Source organism: Aotus nancymaae, unplaced genomic scaffold, assembly GCF_030222135.1.
Source record: "Aotus nancymaae isolate 86718 unplaced genomic scaffold, 86718_ANA_hifiasm-v0.15.2.pri h1tg000003l, whole genome shotgun sequence".
Lineage (NCBI taxonomy): Eukaryota > Metazoa > Chordata > Mammalia > Primates > Aotidae > Aotus > Aotus nancymaae.
This window is the reverse complement of record NW_026988414.1, coordinates 110,239-137,734: the sequence shown is the minus strand read 5'-3', so window position 1 is coordinate 137,734 and position 27,496 is coordinate 110,239. Positions and strand designations below refer to the sequence as shown.

The window sequence follows — 27,496 nt, the reverse complement described above, 5'->3', positions numbered from 1 at the left end:
CTTGAGGATACTCAAGCAGCCTGTGGAGAGGCCTAGGTGGAGAGCAGCTGAGATCTGCCAATGGCCAGCATCAACTTGCCTGCCATGTGAGTGAGCCACCTTGGAAGTGGAGCTCCTAACTCCAGACAAACCTCAGGTGACTGCAGCCCTGGCTGATATCCAACTGCAGCCTTCTGAGAGGCTCTGAGTCGGAACCACCCAAACAAGCCACCACCTAGATTCCTAATCCACAGAAACTTTGAGAGATAATGCTCATGGCTGTTAAAGCACTAAGTTTTAGGTCAATCTATTATGCAGCAATAGATAATTAATTAACATAGCAATCTTGGAGGATTTCAGTGTTTTATAAGGGGGTTGAAGGGATTTTCTTAATAACAAAAAGTTTATAGTTACATTGTGCTTTTTTTTCTTTTCTTTTTTTTGAGATGGAGTCTCAAAAAGCTCAATGTGTCGCCAGGCTGGAGTGCAGTGGCACAATCTCGGCTCACTGCAACCTCTGCCTCTGGAGTTCAAACAATTCTCCTGCCTCAGCCTCCCAAATAGCTGGAATTACAGGCATCTGCCACCATGCCCAGCTAATTTCTGTATCTTTTTTTAGTAGAGATGGGGTTTCACCATGTTGGCCAGGATCGTCTCAATCTCCTGACCTTGTGATCCAACCAGTCTCAGACACCACACCCAGCCACATTGCGCTTATAATAAAAAATTTTTTAACAAGCAGTCTTCTGTAGAATACAACCATAACATGGATATTGATATGTAAATTTGAATATTCCATAGATCAAATTATGCTCCCTTAAATTTCACAACTATATTCAATAAGAGGCTGAAATACGAAATAGAACAATACTGTAATACACTCCTTTTTGGAGATTTTAAAACCTATTTATTGCTTTTAAAAACTAAGTGTGACATATGCATAGAAAAAGTCTAAAACAATATCCATCATCATCTTAAAAACATTTTCAGATAAAACATTATTTTTTAATGTTTTTGTTACCTTTTTTTCAAAATCTATATTGTGTATATACTATTATTGTTCTATTTCCCAACTTAAAAAAAAATTTTTAGGCCAGCAGTCATGTTGCATTTCTAGCCAACACCAAACATAATGAGTGGCACATAGTTGGTGCTCGATGGAAGTGCAGTGGCTGACATCTATAATCCCAGCACTTTCGGAGGCCAGGGTGAGAGGATCACTTGAGCTCAGGAGTCTGAGGCTGCAGTGAGCTGTGATCACACCACTGCACTCCAGCCTGTGCAACAGAGGGAGAACCTGCCTCTAAAAAGAAACAAAAAGGGTAGTAGGCGAGGCAATGTATGTCTTTTAGATATAGATTCTGCCTGTTGGACGGTAGTTCTATAAGAGGATTCCAGGACAACGTGAGCCCAAAGAGCTCAACGATTGAAAAAGCAGCAGTCAATTTTCACAGGAAATAGGCTACTAAGTATAGGAAATCATTGCGATGTTGTATTCTTAGGACATAGTAACCACTTTTCTCTTTGAAACTATTTTGAGTGATTTATTATAAATTTATAATGACAGTTGTGAACACCTCTTTCTCTTTCTTCTTCTTCTTCTTTTTTTGGCATGAGAACAGAGTCTGTTGATTGCCCTGATGCTTAAAATAGTTTCTAAGTGTCCTCATAATAGCATGTCACCTGTAACAGGTTTCAAGCCAATGCAAATTAACAAATGGTGAACAGATGGACTAAGAACTGACTTTTGTCAAGAGAGAGTTAGCAACAAACACTTTTTGGCTCTAGTCTTATGGGACCATTAGAAAGTCTTTTACTTCTCACCAAACATCTTGCCTCAGCAGACAATCCATGCAAGGAAAATGACAAGTTACAAGGCCTGTTAGACTTTAGAGAGCTGAAAGTTGAGATTTGCAGAATCACCAAATAAACACATGAGATACAATGATAAAATAATGGCCTTTAAGAAGCATTCTGCCAAATAGTAAAAACTCTATCCTGCATCACTAAAAGCAGCTGTCCCTGTAGTGAGCTTCTTTTCGAAAAATATGGCACCTGTGCATGCAAACAGCAGACACAAGCTACTTGTTGAGGCTACTTATGTTCCTCCTATTCACGAAGCAAGTGTGAACTCTGAAGAAAGCCTGAAAATCACAGAAGTGGTGGCATAAGAGTGTCCACCGGCTACAGAAAGAATCCCCAGAGCAGTCACCCCTTGGGATCCCCCCAGCTCTTCACTGGTCTTTCTCCTCCTCATTCGCCAAGTCTCTACCTCATGTTGGCTCCTCAGAGAAGCCTTCTTTGATCACCCTATTTAAGCAATATCCCCCACTTCCACACCTTACCCTACTCGGTAGGCCCTTCCCATAGCACTAAGCATAACTACAAATTATGGCATTAATTTATTAATTTGTTGAGGGGTGCTTTTTTTGTCTCTTCCTGCCCCTGAAATGAAAAGCTTAACAAAGATGGGACAATGTTTGTCCTGCCCATGTTGATATCCCTGGGGCCTAGAAACATGTCTGACACATAGTAGATATGATAAATATTTGCTAACCAAACAGAAAATGAGACCTTGAGCAAAGGTAAACAATCAAGTCATAACGGGAACACTCCCTTAGACTAGAAAAGAATGCTGTTTGTAAATGAGGATGGAAGCAGAAGAAGGTGCAAGAGGTGAGCAGGACAGGTGAGGGAACACCTTTTGGGTGTCTGGCCCTCCCAGAGGAGTGTGCATGCTGACAGAAAAGCTCTCAAGGGACTGATGTGCCCACATGTCTCATTCCACGTCATCGAGTGAGCCTCTGCACTCATCTACTAGGGCTTCTAATACAAAAGAACCCAACAAGTTGAATGAACCAAGTGGATGAATCAAGTGTGGCGTATTCAAAGGAAGACTACAGTGCAAGAAAAAAAGAACAGACAACTGGATGAATCTTACACATACTTTGTTAAGTGAAAAAAGCTGATAGGAAAAATGACACTGCATGATTCCATTTATATGCAAGGACAGGCAATATTAACTGTTTAAAGAAGTCAGAATGGTGTTAAACTTGGGAGGGAGGCAGCACAGGTATAGACAGAACAATGAGGAGGAATCCTTATGGGATTCTGCAAGTGGTGGCTACACGGATGTACACAAGTGCGGAAAAAATCATTAAGCTGTACGCTCTGTGAAGCTTACTGTATCTGTTATCCTTCCTAACAAGAAATTCCTAACAGGGAAAAGAAGAACACATATATGAGTATTTTTAAAAAATGAACGAATGAGCCTAGCATTTATTCTAACCCCAGCTCTAGCAGGTTCTCTAGGTAGTCTAAAGCTTAACCAAATGTGCTCCTCAGCCATCTCATCTGTAAAATAAGGACAACTGTGCTCATATTCTGCCACCTTTGGGAATGTGATTAGGAAACAAATAATAAGCCACGAGGTCTCTTAAAATCCTAGGTGGAAAAATCACCCACAAAATGTGTAAAACAATCTGCATTATAGCTGCTTCACAAAGATCTATGCAAAGTATGTTACCATCATGCTTGGTTTCTAATTCTAATAGATGCCTTTTTAAAGGAAACAAATAATTTTGGGTCAGGCACGGTGGCTCATGCCTGTAATCCCAGCACTTTGGGAAGCCAAGGCAGGTGGATCACCTGAGGTCAGGAGCTCAAAACCACCCTGGCCAACATGGTGAAACCCCATCTCTACTAAAAATACAAAAATTAGCTGGACATGGTGGTGTGCACTTGTAATCCCAGCTACTCAGGAAGCTGAGACACGAGAATTGCTTGAACCTGGGGGTGGGGTGGGGCTCAAGGTTGCAGTGAGCCAAGATCAGGCCACTGTACTCCAGCCTGGGCAAAACAGCAAGACTCTGTCTCAAAAAAAAGAAGGAAGGGAGGATGAGGGAGGGAGGGAATTTTGAAGAAAACAATAACTTTCCACTAGCCAAAAACGAGTGAAAGTTCTCCTAGTAGTAAAGCCATTTTTGAAACCCATCACTCACTGAGGTGGTAAGACAAGAGTTGTGGGCTGAGCCTTTGGTCTACGTTTGGCAGATACTCCCATCTGATTGGCGGAGCGCTTCAACGACTGCTGGTTTAAAAGGCCAGATGCTAGTCCTGCATGGTACTGCAACTGTAGAGAAAAACAAAACAAAAGGGGAAGAAAAACAGCATTTGGTAAAAGCAGGACAAATGGTAATCAACTAGCAATGCTTGATAATCTTATCCCCTTAGAACATTTGAAGTAACTTCAAATACAACTGCTCACATTCTGCTTCAAGGAATTCATCCATAAAAAGAAAATCAGACAAACAGGAAACGAAACAAGAACAAGACTGTTCATCACAGCATGACATCATGATGAAAAACGGGAATCGGAATGCCCAACGACTGACTGGGAAATTGATTAAAATGTGGAAAGAGCTTCACAACATCATTTTGTTGAGTTAAAAGAAAAAAAGGTTCCATTGTAAACAGAAAGGCACTTAAAAAACGTTCTCTAAAACTCTAACTGTATTTTTCAGTAGAATTCCAGTGATTTTTACTTTCTTATTTTTCACTACTATTCATAGGCTTTATGTAAATGGTTTTAAAGCCTACATCATGTTTTAATACGAAAATCCAGAGGTTTTCCTTAGAGACAAAGTTAGTTCTGGGAACTCTTGCTACAGTCATGCCTTGCTTATAATAAAAAACCACAGAATTTGTAGTCTACTGCAGTACACCGTGACCATGACACGGTTTATCATATACAGATTCAAACATACTATGGGTCTGCACTCAGAACCACTGAGCTATCTTTTCAATGGTTAAAGTACAAATATCAATCATAAGAACAAGTTCATGAATTTATCTTACAACAATATATTTAAATGGATACAGGCTAGAGAGAACTGAGTGGAGAAGTCAATTTCAAGTCCATGGACGTGCAATTGGAACAATGTCATGGAGGTAAAGAAGCAGCATGCTTTAAATGTGTCTGGTGCCAGCATTCTTTGCTTGATCCCTGGACAAACTGCTGAGCTTCACGGTGACTTAGGATAGATAACTTTGCTTCTCCATACTTCAATTTCTTATTGGGAAAGAGAAATGATACTGCCTAGTTCTAAACCAAACAAGACTTTGAATTATAATTTATGTAAAATATAATACACACATTTAAAGTGAACAGTTTAATGAGTCTTGACAAATGTTTATACTAACTACCACCTTAATCAAGATAAAGAAACTTTCCATCACTACAGAAAGCTCATTTGTGCCCTAATGCAGTCAATCCCTTTAACTCCTACCATCAGGAAATTCTGATTTAAAATATAACTCATCATTCTCACTCCTTGCCAAATGAAGCTTATAACCAATTTGATGTGTGACAATAAGTTTTACCTTCCCTTTCCAATCCCATATTTTGTGTTTTAGATCATAACAGTTGTCATTAATATCGCTATAATAAAATTATCCTTGAAAGGTATCCCAATTTTGAGTAGATGTAAATAAAAGATTCACATGTGAAAATGCCAAGCTAAGAACTTGGATTGAGACCATTTATAACATCCAATATGTTTCTTCCTGTCTTCTCAAATTAAGCAAGGTCTTTCAAACATTTATTTAGAATTAACTAAACATACAAATAGTAATTCATTCTAAAGCTCTGAATCAATTTCTTCTCGAAATGCTCTTCCAAGGCACAGATTTTCTTTGCCAAGTCAGCTGCATTACAACTCATGGTAATAAAACTGGTGACCACCATCTAAAAGGGGCTGGGCCTTAGATGCAAAGGGCAATAACGTTCTGAAAAATAAATGGCCTCACCTAAAGCAATCGGGCTGCAGGCAAATAGAGAGCAAAGAAAACAAAACCAATTGAAATGATCTGCTCCTGGAAAGTGGCTATAAAAATGAGGATATCCAGTGACCCAGTATGACTGAAGTGTCTGTATTTGGAGCATCCATGTTGGTTTTTAACAGGCTCTTGATTTACTTGGTCGATTTGCTGTGGGAGCCTTATGGCTGCCCGATACAAGACAAACACACATCACATTCATAATAAAGATGGAGCTCTTTTCAGGGTGGAAAAGCGGGGGCATAATTTGGCTCTAACAACTCATCTTAGACCAATGAATTTTGCTCAAATTTGTTTTTTTCCTACGGATTTCTTAAATGGGAAATCGATGGAGGCAAGGGACAGTACAAGTTTGAAAGACAATGTTTCAAAATGTCAGCTACTTGGGTTTCGATCTTCCCTGCCAAAATTTGCAATGAGTGCAATATGCATGGGGCTTTATGGAATTACAGGGAAAGACAGCTTGGCAGGGGCCTCCTCCTGGCTCAAGGAATCGTCTGTCCTTTTGGCTCTCCTCCTTTGTATTTATTAGGGTCCGTGCAAGCTCAGCCATTCCAGCCCTGCTGACTCTTTGAGTGGAAGAGTCCTGCTAACTATGCAGAGTGGCAGGGTGATTTGGCCCACCTGGCATCAGTTTGATCATTTGCTCAAACAAACAACAACAAAAAAACCCAAAACAGCAGAACTGTATGCTAACTGCTATCTGTCTTTTAAACAGTTCCTTTGAAACCTCAACCATCTTGGACGCTCTCAATGTATGGTGCATCTCTAATAGCACACATAGGTGGAAGGACTCTTCTTCCCCCAAAACAAAATCTGCCCTTGAGAGCTGACTCATAATGATTAAGCAGCACTTGTTAATCATATATATGTATCCCAGTTTCCAGGAACACGGCTCTGACTGTCAAGATCTATAAGGGGCCCATTAAATATTTACTGAACCACCTTTATAATGGGAGAAAAGGTCAAAGTTAATAAAACTGACAGGCAGCTCCTGTCCAGCTGGATTTATACATTATTTAAGCACCAATACTCCATTCCATGGAACACAGTTTAGATCTGAAGAGACTCTTGGAAGATGTTCACTCAGCCAATGGTTCTAAGACAGCAGAAGGGAGTTCAGAGTGAATCTACAAATTAACATTAGAAACGTATCACTCCCCAAAATATTGCCGTAAGTTAATTACAGGTTCTGTAACATTTTCTATAAAAATGTATTTCAATAAACATACTTCTCTCCAAATATCTGTGGCATGGAAACAACTCTATTTCAAAAAGCAACTTACCAAATTCTAATGTGATTTTTCTATCCAAGATCGTTCCTCCACTAACCAGCAGGAATAAAAATGAAAGAAGGAGAGAAATGATCCATTCTTCTAACTTCTGTATCTTACAAGCGCAGGGAATGGGAGTGTTTAGTGGTAAGTTGGAGGAGGAGGGTCATGATTTACTAAGTTACTGCTCCACGGGAACAGCCATTCAGTGTTGCAGTGTTCTCTGGATTTTTTTAGAGTATTTCTCTCAGTTACAATTTTGCTGTCTATTAATTTCCACTTTCTATTATCTGTGAATGACCTAGGATTTTTCTATCAGTTCTCAACCTAAAGCCCTTTCTAACTAATTATATCTACTAATTACTGCTATACCTGAGACAATTTTAACAATTAATTATGATCTGAGGAAAGACCAATTAGAATTAGGAAAACTTTGATTTACTGAATAATTTAAAAAATGATGCTGTTTTAGTCATATTGAACATGTGAGAGGCTCCACGTGGTCAGTCAGGGTCCTGATGAAATGTAAGTGGGAGATGAAAGGCCTCTGTAATCGGCAGCCTCTTTGAAAATGTGCTCTTGGACTTTGCTAGTAGCAAGACTGGGTGACCTTACACATCTCCTGTCCCTCTCTAGAAAACACGCATGATATTTTCTCTGAGGACCCACCAAACTCTAAAATTTGATTCCTTCGTATTTCTAAAGGTAGAAAGGTATTTGATGTGAAGGAATGTCCCCACAATATTAACACAAGAGACTTAACAAATCTTTTTCTATAGGATAGTCAAGGTCTTTATAGAGTCTTCTTTTAAAGAGCCCAAACTATTGGGGTCAAAATTCAATTAGCTTTAATATGCTTCAAATTACAAATAACAACATATACTGGAAGGAAATGATATGAAAGGAAATGATAAAAACAGGATTCAAATGCAAAGTTTCTGACTGAAATCTTGGGTTCAGGAAATGAGATGAGCAATGACCCCTCCCCTGTTCCTTCTCCACTTGCAAGACGTCTTCCGCATTGTTCTGAATGCTTCTACCTGCTCCAACATATTAATAGGTAAATGTTTTGCACTGGACCAAAGTTTTAAAAGAGAATAGAAGGAAATTCACCAAACCAATCATGTTCAATATACTAATTAAGCCAGTGGCATTCAAGTAGGCCTAGCACTTAAAAGCTGAAGCGTATGCTGGAACCTCCCCGGGGTCCACGCTACAGCACCCCATCATATGCAGCACTGCTCTACCCTTGCCATCTGGCCCGAATCCCACTTTCAGAGAACCTGACATTTGAAAATCTCAAAACTTATAAGCCAGATCAATCAAGATTTGATTCTTCTCACTATGAAAATCATTATTTCCTTCTCAAGGATTCACCAAAGGTTTCTTTAAGGGTGAAGGGGGAGGGGAAAAAGAGCTCTCCTGGCCCTAAGTTATGATTCACTTTATTTTTTTAAATCACTTTGCATAGAATCACATATAAAGAATAGCATAGAACTAAGTTATAATAAATACTTTCTGGCTTAGACCAGAGGACTCACAGGAGAGCAGAAGAGATCAAGAGGGTAGGGAGCCCCACCATCTCCTCTGCCAGTCACTCTAGGCCAATTTCCTTCCCCAAACACAAAGCAACTACCTGTACTGGGACATATGCCCAGGAAAGGCAGCCTGGTGTTATTCCTGGGTCTGGGAGTGAAGCCGCCACCCAGGGAGCCTTATCTCTAGGGCACAGACCTTGCTAATGATGACTCTATTCTCTACAATGTCTAGGATAGTGCACTGAAAAAAAGGTGATGCTAATGAATTTGTCAACCAACAAGTAGACTGGCACATTCGTGGGAATGCTAGCTTGGCTTGGCACTGCAACTGATCTAGAACAGACTGGCTCCATCTGACAGTCCTCTTATGGCTGGCCTCTTATGAAAGCAAACACACTGCTTTCTAGGTGCTCACTGTCATGATAGAACCATAAAAGAAACCTTTGTTCCTCTTATTCCAGTTGCCCAAAAAGTGGGCATGTTCACAGGCTTGAGTTCAGAAAAAGGGGTCCATAGGGACTGCACCTGGACCACTTCAAATCACAGAATTTAACAGAGAAAGGCCATAGTAGATGCCAATCTTCCCCCTACCCACAGCCCCATTTCAATGAGAGGAGATGCCAGCCTTAAAGTGGTCACTGATCCCAGGTCACAACATTCACAGGAGGACGGTGGGTCATACAGGGTTTGCCTTACATGCCTCTATCCTGCAGGGATGGGTGCGCTCATCTTTCTAACTGGAGGTACTGACATTTATCTCCCCTTCAGCAACAGAACACAGCAATCCGTCCTAGATGGGAGCTGGCCCCTGACACGGAGGCAGCCACATTCCCATCACCGGCCTCTCCTGGCTCCTGCTCGTGCTCTTCACTCTGCCCTCTTGCAGGCGCTGAGACCTTGAATACTTTCCCCTCCCACTGACTCCAGTCATGTGTTAGGTGGTGAGTTTGAGGAAGTTTTAAACTCTATTGTCTTCAAGTTTTAATACTCAGGGTTACTTTAGAGAAAAGAAAATCGGGAAACCACAGTTTCGTCAGAAAATCTAAATTCCAGATGCACTGTGGCAAGTTGAATGTTCCTAGCAGTTTTGATAGGGCTCTGTCATGGAGCAGTTGTGCTATTGTCTAATGGGTTTCTAGAAATTCTCGTGTTGTCCAGGAGATTCCACATGTATAATCTATTTCTAATGAAGAATTCTCTTTGTGAATGTGTGTTATATGTAATGATAGCAAGCAAGGACACTAGTGCCACTTCCCCCGCAGATCACTGACTAAACAGCCAGCTGGTGTAAGTGCACTGAAAACCCTTCTAATGTACAACAGAACACGCCAAAGCCCACAGACACAACCTGAGAACATATGACACCTGGAACAATCCACACCACGTACGCCTGGATCGAGTCACATCCCACACAGCTGGGATGTGTGTGCGCGACACTGGGAGGTAGGGTGCTAATATGAGAGTCTCACACAGTCATATTTCCCCAGACCATTAAGCTTTCAACTAGAACTAAGATTTGTGAAAAATCAGGAAATTTTGTCACCACTGTGAGTTGCAAGGACCTTTGCCCCTCATTACCGAAATATGTTTTGTTTCCAACTAATGAGAAAGAATCATGTATTACAATGGAGCTCTGCTTCTTCTTTTGAACATAACTCTAAGCAAAATAACAGGCAAGCTTGTCTGGTATTATCTGTGCCAAGGAAAACAGCTACAGAAAAATACATAAATCTAATTGTTTTGCTTGGGTTTTAATCTAAATATCAGATAATGATATTACCTTCTTTCCTCGTTTTATCTCCTAATGCTTCTTTCAAATAGCCACTAGTTTACAAAAAACCCCTTAGACTTGAGCTTTTATGGGTAAATAATCTTTTTACTTGGTCAAAACAGCATCAATAAAGCATAAGAAGGAAGCCTCCAATTTACTTGCTTATTTGTTCTCTCCTGGAAGCTTGGTTTCAGCTCCTTCAATTACCAGGAAGGCAGGACACCAAATCAGGGCTGTGCTTCCTGCTCCACTATGGCATTATTTACATGCTAAATGCCATTTGAGTTTCCTTCTTCCCTACATATTAGTGCTCAAATGTCCAAACTTCAAAAGCTATCCAAGAAGTAAACAGAGACGATGGCTAGTAACCATTTTCTTTCTTAAATATCTGTAACAGCTAGGGTTGTTTAGAATTGTTCTACTGCAACTTCCCAGAATTCACACCTTTATTAATAGGCCTTTCTCCACAACTGCTCCTGTTTACACTACAGCTGTATGCATGTTATCATCCTTCAAAGATGCCAGGCCGCTAGAAGGAGTATCACTCACATATCTGAACGGAGTCACTAACAAAGCAAACTGAAAATGTGGCTAACAATGGAAGAAACAACCATCATAGGGATTATTTGTAAAGGGAAAGAGAAAGACAACTGAAGAAAGGTCGGGGGGGAAGGAAAGATGAGCAGCTAACACTAAAAGAAAAGACAGACAAGGGTATACAAGAATTGGTGTTTTCCAGTCTCCCGGGAGCCCCTCTCACGTCACACCAGGCGCTCACCCCATCTGCCTTGCATGGTTTCAGAGAGCAGTGGACAGGGTCATAAAGAAAGATCACGGACTGAATGTTCTGGTCTCCCCAAAATTCTTCTGTTTCAATACACATTGGCCTAATTCCTAATGTGATGGTCTTTGAGGGTGGGGCCTTTGGGAGATAATCAGGTTTAGATAAGGCGATGAGGGTGAAGCCCCCATGATGGGATGAATGCCCTTATAAGAAGAGGAAGAGATCAGATTTCTCTCTCCACCATGGGAGAGTATAACAAGAAGGTGGCCATCTGCAAACTAGGAAGACAGCCCTCGCCAGACACCAAATCTGCCAGCACCTTGCCCTTGGACTTTCCAGCCTTCTGAACTGTGAAAAATAAATGTTTGTTGTTTACCCCCGTCTATGGTATTTTGTCATAGAGGCCTAAACTAAGATGCATGGCCACTTAAGAAGATGCAGCCCAAAAAATAAATAGGACCAACGCAAAATTTCTCTGCTATAAAGATACTACCAGAGACTGGGTGATTTATAAAGGAAAGAGGTTTAATGAGAGCATCCTGACAGATGACTGACAGGCGATGACAATGAGTGAGAATATGACCTCAAAGAGGGGCAACATGGTGGGCTATCTTGTTTGCCTATGTTTCTATTAGAGGAAGAAGGTCATGTCAGATGCACCATCATGTTCTTGCCACTAACTAAGGTTGAATCACCCCAGAATCCTTATCCATTTGCATATCATACTTCTGGACTCAAGAAAAACAGACTGTGCATCTGATCTTTCTGTTATCAACCAAAGACAGAAGTAGCAAGAAAGAATGACACATCTCAGGATTATCTTTATATTTCTACCAGAAATGTAGGACATTAGTTTTTAAACATATAAAGGCCTGAATCAAAAGTCTACAAAGTAAGGCTAGAATTATGTCTGAGGTCCTAACACTGAAATTCTGTATTATAAATATTACTCTGAGCAGTCTGAGCTTGACTTCCTAGTACAAAAATCAACATCAGTGAAATTTAAATGTGGAATGCAAACATTTTACCAGTCACCAAAAGTCTCCAATTAAGGCAGCTAGTGAAGGGCTGGTGTATTAGCCCATTTTCACACTACTATAAAGACACTACCAAGACTGGGTAATTTATAAAGGAAAGAGGTTTAATTTACTCGCAGTTCCACATGACTGGGGAGGTCTCAGGAAACTTACAATCATGGCAGAAGACATAAGGGAAGCAAGCACCTTCTTCACATGGCAGCAGGAGAAAGAAGAAAGTGAAGGAGGAACTTACCAAACATGTATAAAACCATCGATTCTCGTGAGAACTCACTCACTATCGTGAGAACTCACTCACTATCATGAGAACAGCATGGGGGAAACGGCCCCCATGTTCCAATCACCTCCCACCAGGTTCCTCCCTCAACACTTGGGGATTACAATTAGAGCTGAGATTTGGGTGGGTACACAGGGCCAAACCATTATCAGCTGAGCAGGGCTCCCTGAGATGTCTTGGGCCTAGTACAAGTTGAAATCAAATGCAGTGCTAGAGCCCTAACAGGCACGTAAGCATTTACTGACATCAATACTTCATTGGTTTTTCTTTCCTTTCCAAACATTCATAAGTGAGGCATGGAGGAAGCAACTAAATATTCCCATATAAGAAATATGACCCTGGATATTTCTCTTCCCCAGCTCAAAAAGAAAACAGACATTTTTCAACTAAGCAATGAGTACAATGAGAACCACCACTGGACATTTCTATGTCTCAGTTCTAAATACTGAATTCGAGGCATTAGGCACTCATTGCCAAGGTATCTAGCCAATAAACTAATAAACATAATTTTTTGAAAACTGCCAATCTGATATTTTATAAACTTCTTTTGTGGACAGTGTGAAGAAGGGATGGCTTCTCAGAAGAGAAAAATGAATTTCTAGGCACCTCCCAGTCCATTTAGATTTAGCTGGAGAGTTTATCTAGTTCTTTCTTTCAGTATCATGAAATGCCTGTTTCTGCTTTAAGCACCATTTTCATTACAGTCAGACGCAGCCCCATTAGCCTCCTCGGCTTCCCTCCATAAACCAACAGTCTGCCGGGAGACAACTGGCTACAAATCAGGGATCTGATCAGTCATCTCCTACACCCTGCTTACTGGGGATATACAGTCAGAAGAGGCAGGGAAGAAGGAAAGGTAGTGAAGAGAAAACTCACACGGAAGGAGACAGGAAAACAGGGAGCCATGTAATCACTGACTGGAAAAAGATATATGACGACGATGTCAGAAAAACAAAAAGTAAAGCAGGGGCAGTGAGACAGCTGCTTGGTCAGGAGGCACGCAAGAACAGAAATCAGGAAACAGGAGAGAGCGCTTAAGAAGAAATTTTTTTATTGATCATTTTTAACAACTGCATTGTCCTTTTGGGAATAGGAAGAACGAGGCCCGGTGGCTCAGGACTATGAGGAGGCAGCGGGTCCAGGGAGGCATATGCTTTCCTTTGTACGTGGCCGTGAAGCAGCAAAGGCTGACGCTCTGGAGGCAGTGTGGCCTAATGCACAGAAGATGCAGCCTTGCGGTGAGATGGCCCTGAGTTCAAACCCCAGCTCAACGTGAGTGATTCTGGGTGTTTTTCCTCCCTTCTGAGCCACTTTCTTTATCAGCTCAATATGAAAGGCAATGTTCAATCTCATAAGGAGAGAGTTGTTTTTATGTTTATGGGGCACAGTCCCTAAGGCAGGCTTTCAAAGTGCCTTTTCGCTATCTCAAAGCAAACCCACGGAGGGCAGTATTGTCAGCCTCTTCTTACAGATGAAGAATGGTTGTTGGAATTAGGTGTGCAAAAGCCTTAAGCATAGTGCCCAGTACACTGCAAACAGGCAAAGAAAGAGCTGTTCTCGTGATTTTCACAAGTGACCATACCTAGAAATCTGCTTCCTCCAAAAACACCAGGAATGACTGTTTTCACAAAACTGATTAGAATGATCACCTTTTAGAGTGACAAAGCCTGTCACTCTAAGCATGTCAGATAATAAACTGAGAAATGTAATGAGAAAAAAGGAAAAATATACCCAGTAGGTCGTTCTAAGTGAGTAGCTGTATTGAGGAGGAAACCCAACTCAGAATTCTTCTCATGCAACTGAGGAAGACAATCTATTACAAGATGATGCCTCTGGTCAATTCTGAGTAAAACACTTGGGGAAAAAAATCCTAAGGACAATTGTATAAGGCCTGCAGAAACAAGGTATGCACTCTAAATGAAAGGCAATGCCGAGGATTAGTTGGCCAGCTCCTTCTAATATACTGTAGAGATCGTTCTTTTTAATCTACACACAACCTAAATGCCTAGAAAGTTGGCTCAAGCTTGATGCATTAAGCAATCAGGTTAAGAGTGCTTCTTATGCATCTAGCAAAGAACCTGGTACTGGAAGATCAAAGTTTCTCCCCAGGCTCCCACGGTACTTTTTGTTGGACCGCTAAACGATTTCTGTCAGTCTATTTAAGTTCTGATTGCTACACACAGGATATGAGAGTATGAGAAAAGGTAATGCAGGTGGAAGCCTGTGTGTCAGAATTTTCCCACATAAATACAAGACTGCGATTTTTCCCCTTGGAGGAAAAAAAAAGCCAAAGTCATACATATTAACAATGGGCATGTTTTTGGTTTAAAACAAACAACAGATCAGAATGAATTTTCTACTGATCAACAAGACCTAGGCAGAGAAAGAGTTCTACTACTCTTAATCTAATTAAGAATGTGGGTTTGAGGTCAACCATCTGGATATACACCAGAGGCCCTCTCCTTAACCACCTCTATGACCTTGGGAGAGTTCGTCAACGTTCTGAAGCCTCGGCTCTCTTCTACTATTGGGGATAACACTGCTACTCAATACTATTCGATTACTCTAGAAACAATCTCAGGTTTCACTGAGCAAAATTACACTCCGGTTCTTGGAGTTAGTGAGGGTTAAGAACATGAAAAGGGCTGAGCAAAGTGGCTGGCAAAAAGCACACATTCAATAAATATTATTACGATTAGTGTTAATAGGCTGAGATTGTTCAGCCATTAACACTTAAGCTAAGTCTTAGGATTGACTATGCCAATAACTGGAAGAGCTGTGTCTGATGAAAAAAACCTGAGGGAAGATAGACAAGTCAAACCAAGTCTGTTCCTGGTAGATTTAGGGAAGGGGAGTGTACAGGGATGGCTGGGCCGTAAGAGAGTTGAGCCCGATACAAGAAGGGCTTCTCCGACGTGCATGCTCCCTGCTCCAGCTCCAATGATGCTTGGCAGCCTTACTCAAACTTTCCAAAATCTGCTGTGAGGAACAAGCTGAGCAACCAAAATGAGGAGCATCAGCAGCCAGCTTGGAATGCCCAAGACGGAATAGTCACACATCCATCATCAATCACGTCCATCCAGAGGAAGAGCCCAAATATGGGAAGTCGCCTGCTTTGGGACCAGGAGTGAGAAAATAATAGGCAACTTGTGTGACATCTCATGTGTCCTTTTGGTCTTCAATACCCAACAAGTAGGCTGCCTTTCCCTTTAAGTACCTGGCATGCAGGGAGCCGTGAAGAACCGACGTTGCTCAAGCCAGACCAGAAGGCTTTGAGAAACACCTTTTCCAGGGCTGACCACTGCACATGATAGTGTGGGGTTTTTGTGTGTGTATCTATCTTCACTCTTTTCCCAAAGTGTATGCCACAGGAATGCTGGAACTGTCTCGTACTCCATTTTACAAGCTCGCAGACCTAGCAGAGGGGTCTACATGAGCGTTCAATAGAAATGTGCTGAGAATGGGGATGGCCTGATGGATGCAGAGCACAGTGCTGGACATGAATGGACATACAAAGAAACGTCCTCTGCTTTTAGAAGATCAAAATCTGCTGAGAATGCGAGCCCCATAGGAGTAGGTATCTCCTCTAGTCCTCACAGCTACAGCCCCAGTGTCCAGAACAGTGTGCTTGGCCTATCTACAAATAAAAAAAATAATAATAACATTAGCTAATGTGTATACAGGATTCACTGTGAAGCAGGTGCTATTGATTTAATTAATCTGTGCAACCACTGTGTGAGGTAAGTACTGTTATTATCATCTCTGTTTCACAGATGAGAAAATTGAGGCACAGACATTAAGAGGCAGGGACAGGACTAGAATCCGGAGAGCCTGGCTCTGGGGCCCCTGCTCTGTAACCACGACACTCAACTGCCTCTCCGGGCCTTAGCACGCTCTCAACAAGTATTTTTTAAACAAATGAGTAAATGAATACATTAGCTGGCGGGAGATAGTCAGAGGGGATGTAAGTAAACTTCAAAGTATGGTAGGAATTTGAATTCTGAATCAAGGAAGTGAGGATGATGGGGATCTAATGCCTCCTCTTCTTACCCCGTTAGATCTGCAGGTTACAACAAGCGCAGCTGTGCTCTGGTTACCCAGTTAGTAAGGGTCTGCTCTGTGGGAAAGAGACCACAGGAGCCGTGTCCACAAACAGGCCTCTTAGAGACAGGAATGCAGCCCACCGCTGTCCAACTGCTCCAGGAGCTTCCGGCTACTCGCCCGACTCGGCTTCTGGGCTTCGGATTCCCTCTCCACGGGCTGCTGCTTCCAGCTCCACCATAATCAACTCCTCCTGACTCGCCTCTGCTCTCTCCTGGGACTCTGCCTGCTGCCGCCTGAGCAGGCACACTCGTGTGCACACACCTTTCACCCACTCACTGCCTTCTGATGTTTCACACCCAGAACAGAGGATGGGCCAGGAATCTGCCAGTAGACAGCCATAATTCCCTTGCACAGTATAAAATGTATAAAAAGTCCTGAATATCGAAAGCCTTCTCATCGATGTAGGTGCCAAAACTCATGTGGCAGCAAAACCTGACATGAACTGATGTGAGTCTATTTAAATCTTAATTTATCTCACTTAGTGTGAATAGTCATACATTTTGCTGCACAAAATTTGATTACAGGGTACTGTCCAGACCTCACTGGAGAAATTAATGGTATATGAGCCATGCTTCTTTTCTATAGTACAAAATGTTGTAAAATCCAAAACTCATTCGGATGCCCAAAGCTTTGATAAGGAGCTGTGAACCTGTGCCAGGCAGTGGAGGGTGAGTGTGCTGGGCACAGCACCCATGCTGGCTGGGACCTCATCAACTGCTGGCAGCCACTGGCCTAGGTGTCCATCTCTGATCTGAGCAACCACAGCCATACTAGAGTCGCAGGGCATACACAAAGCAGGATAACCTATGTGCTCCGGCCCCACTCCCCCTTCCACCTGCCTCACCAGCATTCCACCACTCTGCTTCCACTACTCTGGCTGGCTTCCTTTCTGTTCCTGTTTTGAGGCCTCTTGCTCTAGCTGTCCCATCTACCCGGAACACTCTTCACCCTGATCTTTGCATACTTGACTTCTTGTTGCACAAGCTCAACTTGAACTTTCCCTTCTCAGACGGCCTTCTCTGGCCGCCTAAAGGTGCTTTCTATCACAGCAGTTTTATCTTAATCGCAGCAGTAAAGCCAGCTAGGTATTACATACATATCGTTTGTTTGCTTAGTTTATGCTTCTCCCACTCACCTTCTCCCTTTCTGCCATACCGTAGAATATAAGCTCCATTAGGACAGAGACTTCTATCTTAGTCATGACTGTAGCTTCAGCTTCTAGGACAGTGCTTGGCACACAGTTGTGGCTGAATGAACAAATAAATTTTTAAAAACTCCGAAGAGGTCTGTAGGCATTGCATAACTGTGCACAGCCAGACCTATATACCCTGCCTACACAAATGACAAGTCCCAGTGCTCCCAAGTAATATGGATTTTTTTACACCTTCTTTGGACTTCATGTAGTAGACGATTGGGGGAGGGGTGCCATTTGAGATACTGAATAGGAGAGTGTAGAATCAAGGGCATTACAGCCTTCAAATAATTGTCAAAGCACAGTCAGACATCATCTGCACAGAATCATCTAGAGTGCTCGCCAAAAGTGCAGACTCCAGGGGCCCACTTCTGTGAAATTACAACTTCTACTGAGGAGCCTAGGAATTCACATGGTAACAGGCACCCCCAGGCAGCTCTGAGACACACTAAAATCTGTGCACAATCATAGTAAACTCTGAAAATTAACATTTACAGATTCACTGATAGCTTCAGGAGGCCAGTCTCTTGAGACGTGGAAACCATCAGAGATACGCTACAGAGAGAAACCTCAAACAAGTCACAGTCACCTAAGAAGGACACAGCTTTTGCTGGTTTACCAGAAGGATTCAGCGACGTACTTCCAGCATTGAGAGAATTCCATCTTTCCAACTCCTATCAAAATCTGGCCGTTTCATGCATATATTGTTGAAGAGTTGGGGAGGGAGCAGGACAGGAACAAATAGTAGAGATTGAAAGCTTTTAGAATTTTGAAACCCTATTCTAGTACCAAGTTACTTGATTAAGCAAATATAGAACATGCATTGCACAAGTCTTCAAATAGTTAAATTTTCAATCTTTATAAAAAAGAAAATCCATCAGATTTGATTGATAAGTATACTTTTTAAAACTAAGAGTAAAAAAGTGAAGATTGGCAACATTTTTTGCCATATAATTTGCTTTCTTTGCCTTTTTCCACAGCACTGCACATAAATCAAAGAAATGTTAAAGAGGCCCATATATCACCAACTGGCATTTCAAAACTATTTACAAAGTCTTTAACAGACACAGGACAGAGTATGAAAAACCACGGCCAGGGAGGCTAAAATGAAAGGGAGAAAATTAACTCAAACACTGACAGAGAGTTAATTAAGTTTACAAATAACTCTCCAATGAGCAAATTATGGTATTTAATGAGAAGGGCCTCAATGAAGCGAGGTTACAAAACACAGAGGGAGGTGGGGAGGAAGACAAGCCAAGAGCATTTTCCAAGCAAGAATAATGTATATTTGAACAAGCTGCCTTTCGATGATTAAGCACAGAAATCCGGGAACAAGGCGGGGGGAAATGATGTTTTAATAAAGTCTGAAATAGGCCTGTGAGCTGCATTTTGTATTATCCTTGCAAAAAAAAAAAAAAAAAAGTGATGAGGTGGGGAGGAGGAGCATGGACCAAAAGTTGCAAATCAAGGTACACAGGCTACGGTGTGTGAACTGCTGCTAGGGTGGCAGGAGGTGGAAAGGATGGAGGGACATGTGGCTTCCCACACAGGAAATGTGAGGACTTCCCAAAGGCAGGAGACAACAAACTGGTGACTTATGTCCTGATTTTCAAAGACAGGGAGGGATGTGAAAAGGCGTTACTGGTCCATCTGCTGGGAGGTGGCACAAGCCTGGCCAATGTTGGAGGATTCTGGCCTCTGCCCCCTCTTTGGGGGAGTGTGCACTGCTGCCAGAGCCACGTGGTCTCAAAGACAGTGGCGCCCCTTCATGACAGCGCTGCCTGGCTCTCCATGGCCCTGACCCAAGGGAGTGGCTCTAAGTCTAATGGAGTCTCTGCTTCTTTGAAAAATTCAGCTTCTAACACTGCTGTCACACACCAGGTACTCTTGCCCTCGACCATTCCACTCCAGAAAAGCTAACTGTTGAGAGCCAAAATAGTAAGAGCACCACTGAGAAAGAGGTTTTAAAACCAGCATGCACCTAAAAGGGGGAGAGAAAGGCCAGTTCTTTCTTTTCAGGAGCTTCGTGTTTTATCATCTCTGCCTCCCGCTACATAATAAAACACTAGCATCCGACGGATCTTCTTAGAAAGCATACTAGGGACCCAGAGACAGTATTACTCTATTTCAAAGCAGCAATGTGCATGTCTACACAAATTTCTTAGAATCATGTGATGAAAAGAAGACCCTTCATGAAAAACATAGGCCCATTAAATCAAAATGTGCTTTTTGAAACACAAAGACACTGTCGACCTACATGTAAAACAAAGCAAAATGTATCAAAAACAGGCGCCAGAGGCCTTCCCGTTGAACATGGCAGAATGAAGTCACGTTCACGTGCATTCTCTCCCCAAACCACTAAAATGACAGCAAATGAATAAACTCACAGGTATGAGCCTACCAAGACAAAGAGAAGAGGAGACAGTAATAGAAAGAGAGGTCAACGACATTTCAGAAGACAGGAAGTCAATGGGCCAGTACTACCTTCGCAGAGGGAAATAAGCTGAAAACCTACCCTGAACAAAAGGGAAGGTTGGGAGGATGGGAGAAGTCGATTTTTAAAAAGCAAGCTGAACTGCACTGCAGAATTTCCAAAGACTGAGGAAGTGGGGGCACTCGGTGGCCTGGAAGGCCGGGTGTCAAGTAGGCATAAAACAGGTGGAGTGGTTAAATCTTTCTCAAACACCCAGATCCCTGCTCCATCAGAAGCCAGGTGGTGACCTCTCTGGAGAGGCTGTCCTAGAGGCTCATGGTTTAGGGACAGCTGAAAAAGGGGATAAATCTACACACTAAATGGTGAGATAGTCCTCTACCTCAACCTTCACAAAAATAACAATCATAATAGCCTACATGTGTCAGCTATAAAAAATAGTTCAGAGTCATAATGTAAAAACCAAGTATCAATGAAAGAGATGCAAGGAGAAGATGGTGGTCTATAAACGTTAAATCGTCATCTTCCACGACAGAGGCAACAGATAACATCTAAAGTAGCAGTCTAAGCAGGTCATTTAGGAAAATGTGGGCAATTATCCAAGGAAACAGCTACTAGAGTTAACAGAAGTCAGGCGTGGGGCACACCCGCAGTCCCAGCTATTCGAGAGGTTGAAGTGGGAGGATCACTTGAGCCCGGGAGTTACAGTCCAGCCCGGGCAACACAGCAAGACCTCTCCTCTAAAACAAACAAAGAATGAAATAAAGAGTTAAAAGGAATTGCCTCTGAGGAGTGGCATAGCACAGCTGGGCAAGACCAGCACTTCGGTGTAAACCTTGTAGTATTACTTACCCACCTTTTAAACTACGTACTTGTATTCCTTGGATGAAAATAAAAACTAGACCAGGAAAAAAAAAAAAATAGAGCCTCAAAATTAAGTAGATCCTGAAAATGTAAGCCTCTCCACACCACAAAACGTGCTCCATCACCTGGGGACTATTAGTTTACTATAGTAACACTTAATTTTATTTCAAGTTTTACTGCCACAGTTAAAGGTTTTTACAATAGCAGATGCCTTCCCTCCCACACATCAATTAATTTGCAAATTCACTCAGGTTGTAGAAATAATGAGGTGTGGAGAGAGCATGTTCCACTGGTGAGCGCTGCCATCAGAAGGTGGATGTGGTAGGCGAGGCGCTGAGCTTGGCCGCTGCTGGCTGCGTGCACGGGGGACGGCTCTGCCACAAGCCCACAAGCCGAGCCCACCCTGGCTGCAAATAAAGGCAAAGACCGTAATGGCAACCACCTTGACAGCCGAAATACCATGGAAAAATGAGAGAGACAGGCAAGGCATTTGAAGTCTCATGAAATGAAATCATGTTTTTGAGGCTCCTTTTTATAGGTTCTTATTTGGTGTTTACCAAGAAAGTGAACTTTTTGAAAAGAAACGATGTGGCACTCTGAATGCAACTTTGGTCTGTAATTTGGCAAAACCACCTATCAAGCCCACACATTTAACTTTTTTTTCTTTCTGAAAGAGCTGAACTGAAGTAACCAATGTTGTTTCAAAACACAGGGGTTGAAAATAGTTACACAGTTTTTGCTCTGCCAAAGAACTGTCTCTTTTCTCATTTTCACTTAAATCCTCTTCTTTAATGACCTAAATGATAAGAGAACAAGAAGAGACTTTTTCATTTGCACCTAGGCAAATACGACTTTGTAACAGAATGTGTTCCCAAATGTAGCTCTTAACTAACTTGAGGGGTTGATAGGTCCCAGGAGGCAGAGGCAGTCAGGAGGGAATGAAGAACACCACCGATCACCAGGGTCTACTTCCTGCTTCCACTGGCTCCAGGGGATGGCTCTTGCCACACAGCCACTGTCCCGGCCTCCCCTGCCCCCTCTCTCACAGCCCAGCGGCCAAGCCACTCTTCTCAACCTAGTCCTGCACTCCACACTAAGCCTCTCTCTAGGTCTCTAATAAATTGTCTGAGTGTGAATAAGCATTTCAAAAGGCTTTTTCCGCTTTGAGAATTCACCTTTTCAACAATTAAATAGGTGTCTACAACAGCCTGACAGGTAGCAACATTTTCTCTTCTCCACAATTGGTCTGAACCAGAAGTAAAATATCACTCATTTATCCCTCCCCACCAGCCAAAAGCAGTCCCATGCATGCTGTTTGTGCCTCTAAACATATCACTCTATTAAGAAAGCCTGTCATAGTCTCTGGATTTTGAGGACAATCATTTTCTTTACATGATTATGAAAGCAATCCAAAGTTCCCCTGACATTTTCTGACCTGGCATTGTCTGGAAAGGGCACAGGTTAACAATGTTTAAGAAAAGATCACATACAATATATAAATCATGAAGCTTCCTGGGACATTGTATGGTCCGAGGCTTCGGATTCAATACCATATTACCAAGAAAAGAAACTGCTTTTCTTTTCACTTACACTCCATACTGGACTCAAAAAGCACCATTAAAATGCCAACAAAGGCATTTTTTGGAACTACAATCATTTGACATTTTTTTCTAAGAAAATTTAAATTTGAAAAACTTTGGTAAATTTAGAGTCTTGTGCAGTACCACCCGCCTCCCCTTTCACTCCCCTAAAAAGGGCAAGAAAATTCATCATCAAAGGTTACCTCTCCATCGAATGTCATCAGAGTGTGGTATTTTAGCACATACATTTGTGTATATAAACCTCCAACTGTTCTGAGATCTCTGCCATCACTGGCATAACCGGATGAGTTAATAATGGAAGAGCTGCCGTCCTAAACTCTGGTTTGGGTTTGGGTTTTTTGTTTTTGTGTTTGTCAGTCTAACTTAGATCTTTGGTGTTCTGTGTGCCTCCAGATTCGATTCGGCATAAAGGCAAGAGGAAGCCACTTTCTTTCCTTTCTCCACCTCCCTAACCCAAGAATCCGAGGACATTCATAACTTGGTTATTAAAAATAGACTATTTGTATTTCCGAAGTTCAACCATAATGCATTCCCTTCTTTAAAAATTTTATAGTATCTACACTTTCAATTTGAGATTTTTCATTCATGCTAGGTGAGCCTCTTATGTTCTATATTAAACGCGAGGCATGTGTGATCAGTACTATTAATAATATAACAGTGCCAATCTCAGAAGCAGCAACACAGCACCAATACACAGTCCCGTATGGATAGATGAGGAATCATGAGTACCACTGCAATCTTTATTAAACATATGGGAATAAAGAATGGGCTTACTGCTCTGCCCCTCCCCCAGCTCAAGAAATCAAGAGGAATTTTTCCTCTCTTCCCCAAAGGCATAACATATCATTAGCTCTCATAAATATAAACAGATCTGAAGCAGAAAACATGTGATTACCTTTATTAGATTCAAGGGAGCAAAGAAAGAGGAGTTTAAAAATGTTCATGGACAAATCAAGATCATAAATTCATCAAAGTACATCAGACTCAAGGATTGAAGGTCACTAAAGTCACCTATTATCACAATAAAACAAACTCTAGTTCTCACCTCTCCAAGAACTACAACCCTAACAAAGTCTGCTCTTCGCTTTGATGCCATCGAGGCACTATGTCCAAGGGCAAAGGGCAACTTAAGAAATGTTCTGGAAAATATATCTGCAGAAGAATTACAAGATACATCTCACTTTTGGGTCGAAAGGTAGCTAAAACTGAGCACGTGATAGGGAACGGAACCTCAGCACGATAGCTTGGGTTTCTGACATGGCACCAGGAAGCCACGTGACCGAGCCCTCCTGTCTCCTCAGAGATCTCAGGTAACTCAGGAACAGCCCACCCCCGGTACCCAGGGGGTTCAGGAAGAGCACTTGACTATGCCCTGACTGGGGCCTTCACCCTCCCCTGTCTGGCTATAAGCACAGGTCAATGAGAAAGAAGCTCAAGGTAGGAGGATGTGACACGTAGGTCTTCATTATAAAATATCAAATTGTTGTGTAAAAAGTGGGAACCGTTTGTGCTGAGACTTCAACTCTTAAAACTATCTGTGAAAGTGGCCTAGTTGATTCACTGATGAGCATAATCAGTTCACCAGAACATACACATGCATGTGCACACAAACACACACGTCCCTCAAATGAGTAGTATGTAAACGGAAAAGACCAATCAGGACTCCTAGGCTAAGTAACTTTTGAAACAATAGTAACAGCCTCCAAGTGTTCACTGTGGGCACGCATTAAATCCCTGCAACGCAATAAAGGGGAAGGTGTTCCTACAATCCACACCACCAATCAGCTGTCAGGAAGGAGGCTTAGAGAAGCTGTCATTCGCCCAAAGTCACACAGCTGATCCCTGGTCCAAATGAGCCCAATACCTGCAGGCTGAATTATAAAGCTAACTCGTCTAGCCAAATAGCATTTCATTCATTCAATAATGAATAATAAATACTAATAAATACATCCTTTGAGTCAAATGTGCCTGGCACTGCTCTAAGGACAGTACTGGGAATAAGCAACAAACAAAACAGAGGCATCCATCCTTCTGGAGAGTACATTCTAGAGGAGGGACAGGACAGACAGTAAACAAGGGAATAGGTACACCATGCAGGATGTACGGTGATAAAAAGCAGCACCATGAAAAACACGCAGGGAAGCAGATGGAGAGTGGCAACGAGAGGGCCGCAGTAGTAAATAGCGTGGTCAAGGAATGCTTTCCTGCAAAGGGCCACCCGAGCTAAAACCTGAAGGATGCAAATGCATCTTAGCGGCAACCAAGAAAACCTTCTGATAGAGGGGGAAAAAATGCAAATGATCATCTCAACAGTGACAACTCCAAGGCCCAGCTGGGCATGGTGGCTCATGCCTGTAATCCCAGCACTTTGGGAGGCCAAGGTAGGAGAACTGCTTGAGCCCAAGAGTTCAAGGCCAGCCTAGGCAACATAGCAAGACCCCATCTCTACCAAAAAGTTTTTTAAGTTAGCTGGACGCAATGCCAGACACCTTTAGTCACAGCTACTTGGGAGGCTAAGATGGAGGATCACCTGAGCCCAGGAGGTGGAGGCTGCAGTGAGCTCTGACTGCACCACTGCACGCCAGCCTGGGCAATAGAGCAAGACCCTGTCTAAAAGAAACAAAATCACAAAAAAATTCCAAGACCACAGTGAATGGGGCCTTTGTATGACTCAATCCCATTCTGGTGCTGGGTTGTTTAAAGCAGAGAAACAGGCATTTTAGAAACATGAAACAGCTAGAAAACAAAAATATTCCCTGGCTAACATTTATTAAGTAGGAACATCTGTTTTGCCTATCCATTTCGATACACTCACAATACAGGTCTTTTGGTTGATGTATTAGTTTTGATTGTTTGTTTTTATAGACGGGGTCTCTCTCTGTGGCCTATGCTGGAGCGCAGCGGTGAGATCACGGCTCACTGCAGCCTTTAACTTCTGGGCTCAAGCTATCCTTCCGCCTCAGCCTCCTGAGTAGCTGGGACCACAGGCACATGCTACCACACCCAGCTAATTGTTTCTATTTTCTTGTAGAGAGGAGGTCTTACTATGTTGTACAGGCTGGTCTCAAACTCCTGGCCTCAAGACATCCTCACCTTGGCATCCCAAGTGCTGGGATTACATGTATGAGCCACTGTGTCTGGCCGTTACTGGTTTTTGACTGTCTTAGTCATTCGCGTCACTTGTGCCAGCATGCGCTGCTTCTTAAGAAGAGAGAGGAAAGATAATGGCTCTACCACTTACCACCTGGATGATTTGGGCAAGTGATTTAACCTCTCTTTAACCCAGTCTCCTCAAGTTAAAAAGAAGTTATACTATGCATACATTTCATAGGGTTGTCTGTGAAAACACATCGTTTATTACAGAAATATTACTCAGTCTATTTCCGGAACAGTGTTAGGTGCTAGTAAAGCTTGGACCCTCAAAGAGCTTACAGCCTATATGTACAGACAGACATTAAACAGGTCTAAACTAAAAATTAATGACCTTTGTGTCAAATGCCACAAAGGAAAGGCACAGGTGCTGAAAGCCATGCCAGAAGGACAGTCCAGGCCGAAGGAACAACGTGTGAAAGCAGAGGCCCTGCCTGTAAAATCTGTGACCGTGTAAAAAGACGAGAGAGAGAGAGCGAGCCCAGGGAGCAGAGCAGGGAGAGCTTGGCATGTTAAAGAAAGTGAAAGGAGGTTGTGGGTGGAAGAGGAAATGTTGAAGCCCTGCTCTGGGCACAGGTGAACTCTCGGGAAAGGATGGCAGTAACAACAGATGCTGCCGCCAGGACTGAGAAGTGCGCCACACACAATCATGCTCACAAACCCCTCCGTTTACCACGGAGAATAGTCGGCTCAAGTCACAACGCGAATAAACACGCTTGAAGTGTAATCCTAATCCATGAGCTTACTATATTTAGGGTTACTATATGCTGGTATCTTTCTCAAACAACTTTCTGATTTAATGCTCCCCATCAGGATGAAAGCACAGACAGTAATAGTCGCATATGGTGGTTTTCAAGCCCATGGCTCAGTTAGATACCTAGGTACTAGTTCATTCAGCCACAATGACTGCCCAACGCGCCTACACAACAGAAGAGTAATCTAGGCTTTTAAAACGGTGATTCTAACAGTTGAAAGACTAGTTACTGGCATACAAAACAAACAGTAAGCCATTGAAATCCTTGGAGCGGTTGGTTATTCATATTTCAAAATCTAAAGCTTGGATGGTAAAGAGAACAGATGGCTGTGCAATATGCAAACAAATCCACAGCAACAATGGGCTTGGGCTGGCTTCAGTGGTGCTGACAGAAAACTGGAGCTGCCCTGCTGGTGTTGGGAAAGGACAATGGCACTGCAAAGAGGCTCTGGAAACATCACCAAATGAAAGTGGGCAAAATAGGCAGGCTCTCACCGGGCAGTTGTAGGCTGGGCAAAGTGCTGTGTTTCTGACACATGAGCTATGGCTGACACGCAACATATCCCAACCCCAGATATGAGCTGAACGTAGATCTCTAGACCCAGCAATGCAGGGTATGTCATCTGTCCCCATAGCACCAGCTGAATTCTCCCTGCCCCACGAATCTCACATCCTAGGGTGGGTGAGAGTGGATTCATGATGCATTGACACAACCAAGATGCAGAGAATCAACAGAAGTTATAATTGGGAGGATGTATTTCATCTACAGCAGTACAAAGTGTAGAGGTACTGGAACACTGCAGTTCTGCTGCAGATGAAAGGCCCCCAAAGAGAAAGTGGCTTCACCAAGGCTACATTCTCATTCATTCATTCATTCATTCAACAAGTACTTATGGGCCAGT

At 42.5% G+C, this 27,496-nt stretch overlaps 1 protein-coding gene across 1 annotated transcript in view; it reads right to left on the bottom strand.

The window, feature by feature from the left end:
• Positions 1-27,496, bottom strand: part of MED27 (mediator complex subunit 27) — a 215,960-nt gene that overhangs the window by 147,045 nt on the left and 41,419 nt on the right. Inside the window, exon 3 of the mRNA XM_012457934.2 lies at positions 3,981-4,111. Within this exon, the coding sequence (XP_012313357.1) occupies positions 3,981-4,111 (131 nt within the window). The remainder of the gene's footprint in view (positions 1-3,980; positions 4,112-27,496) is intronic.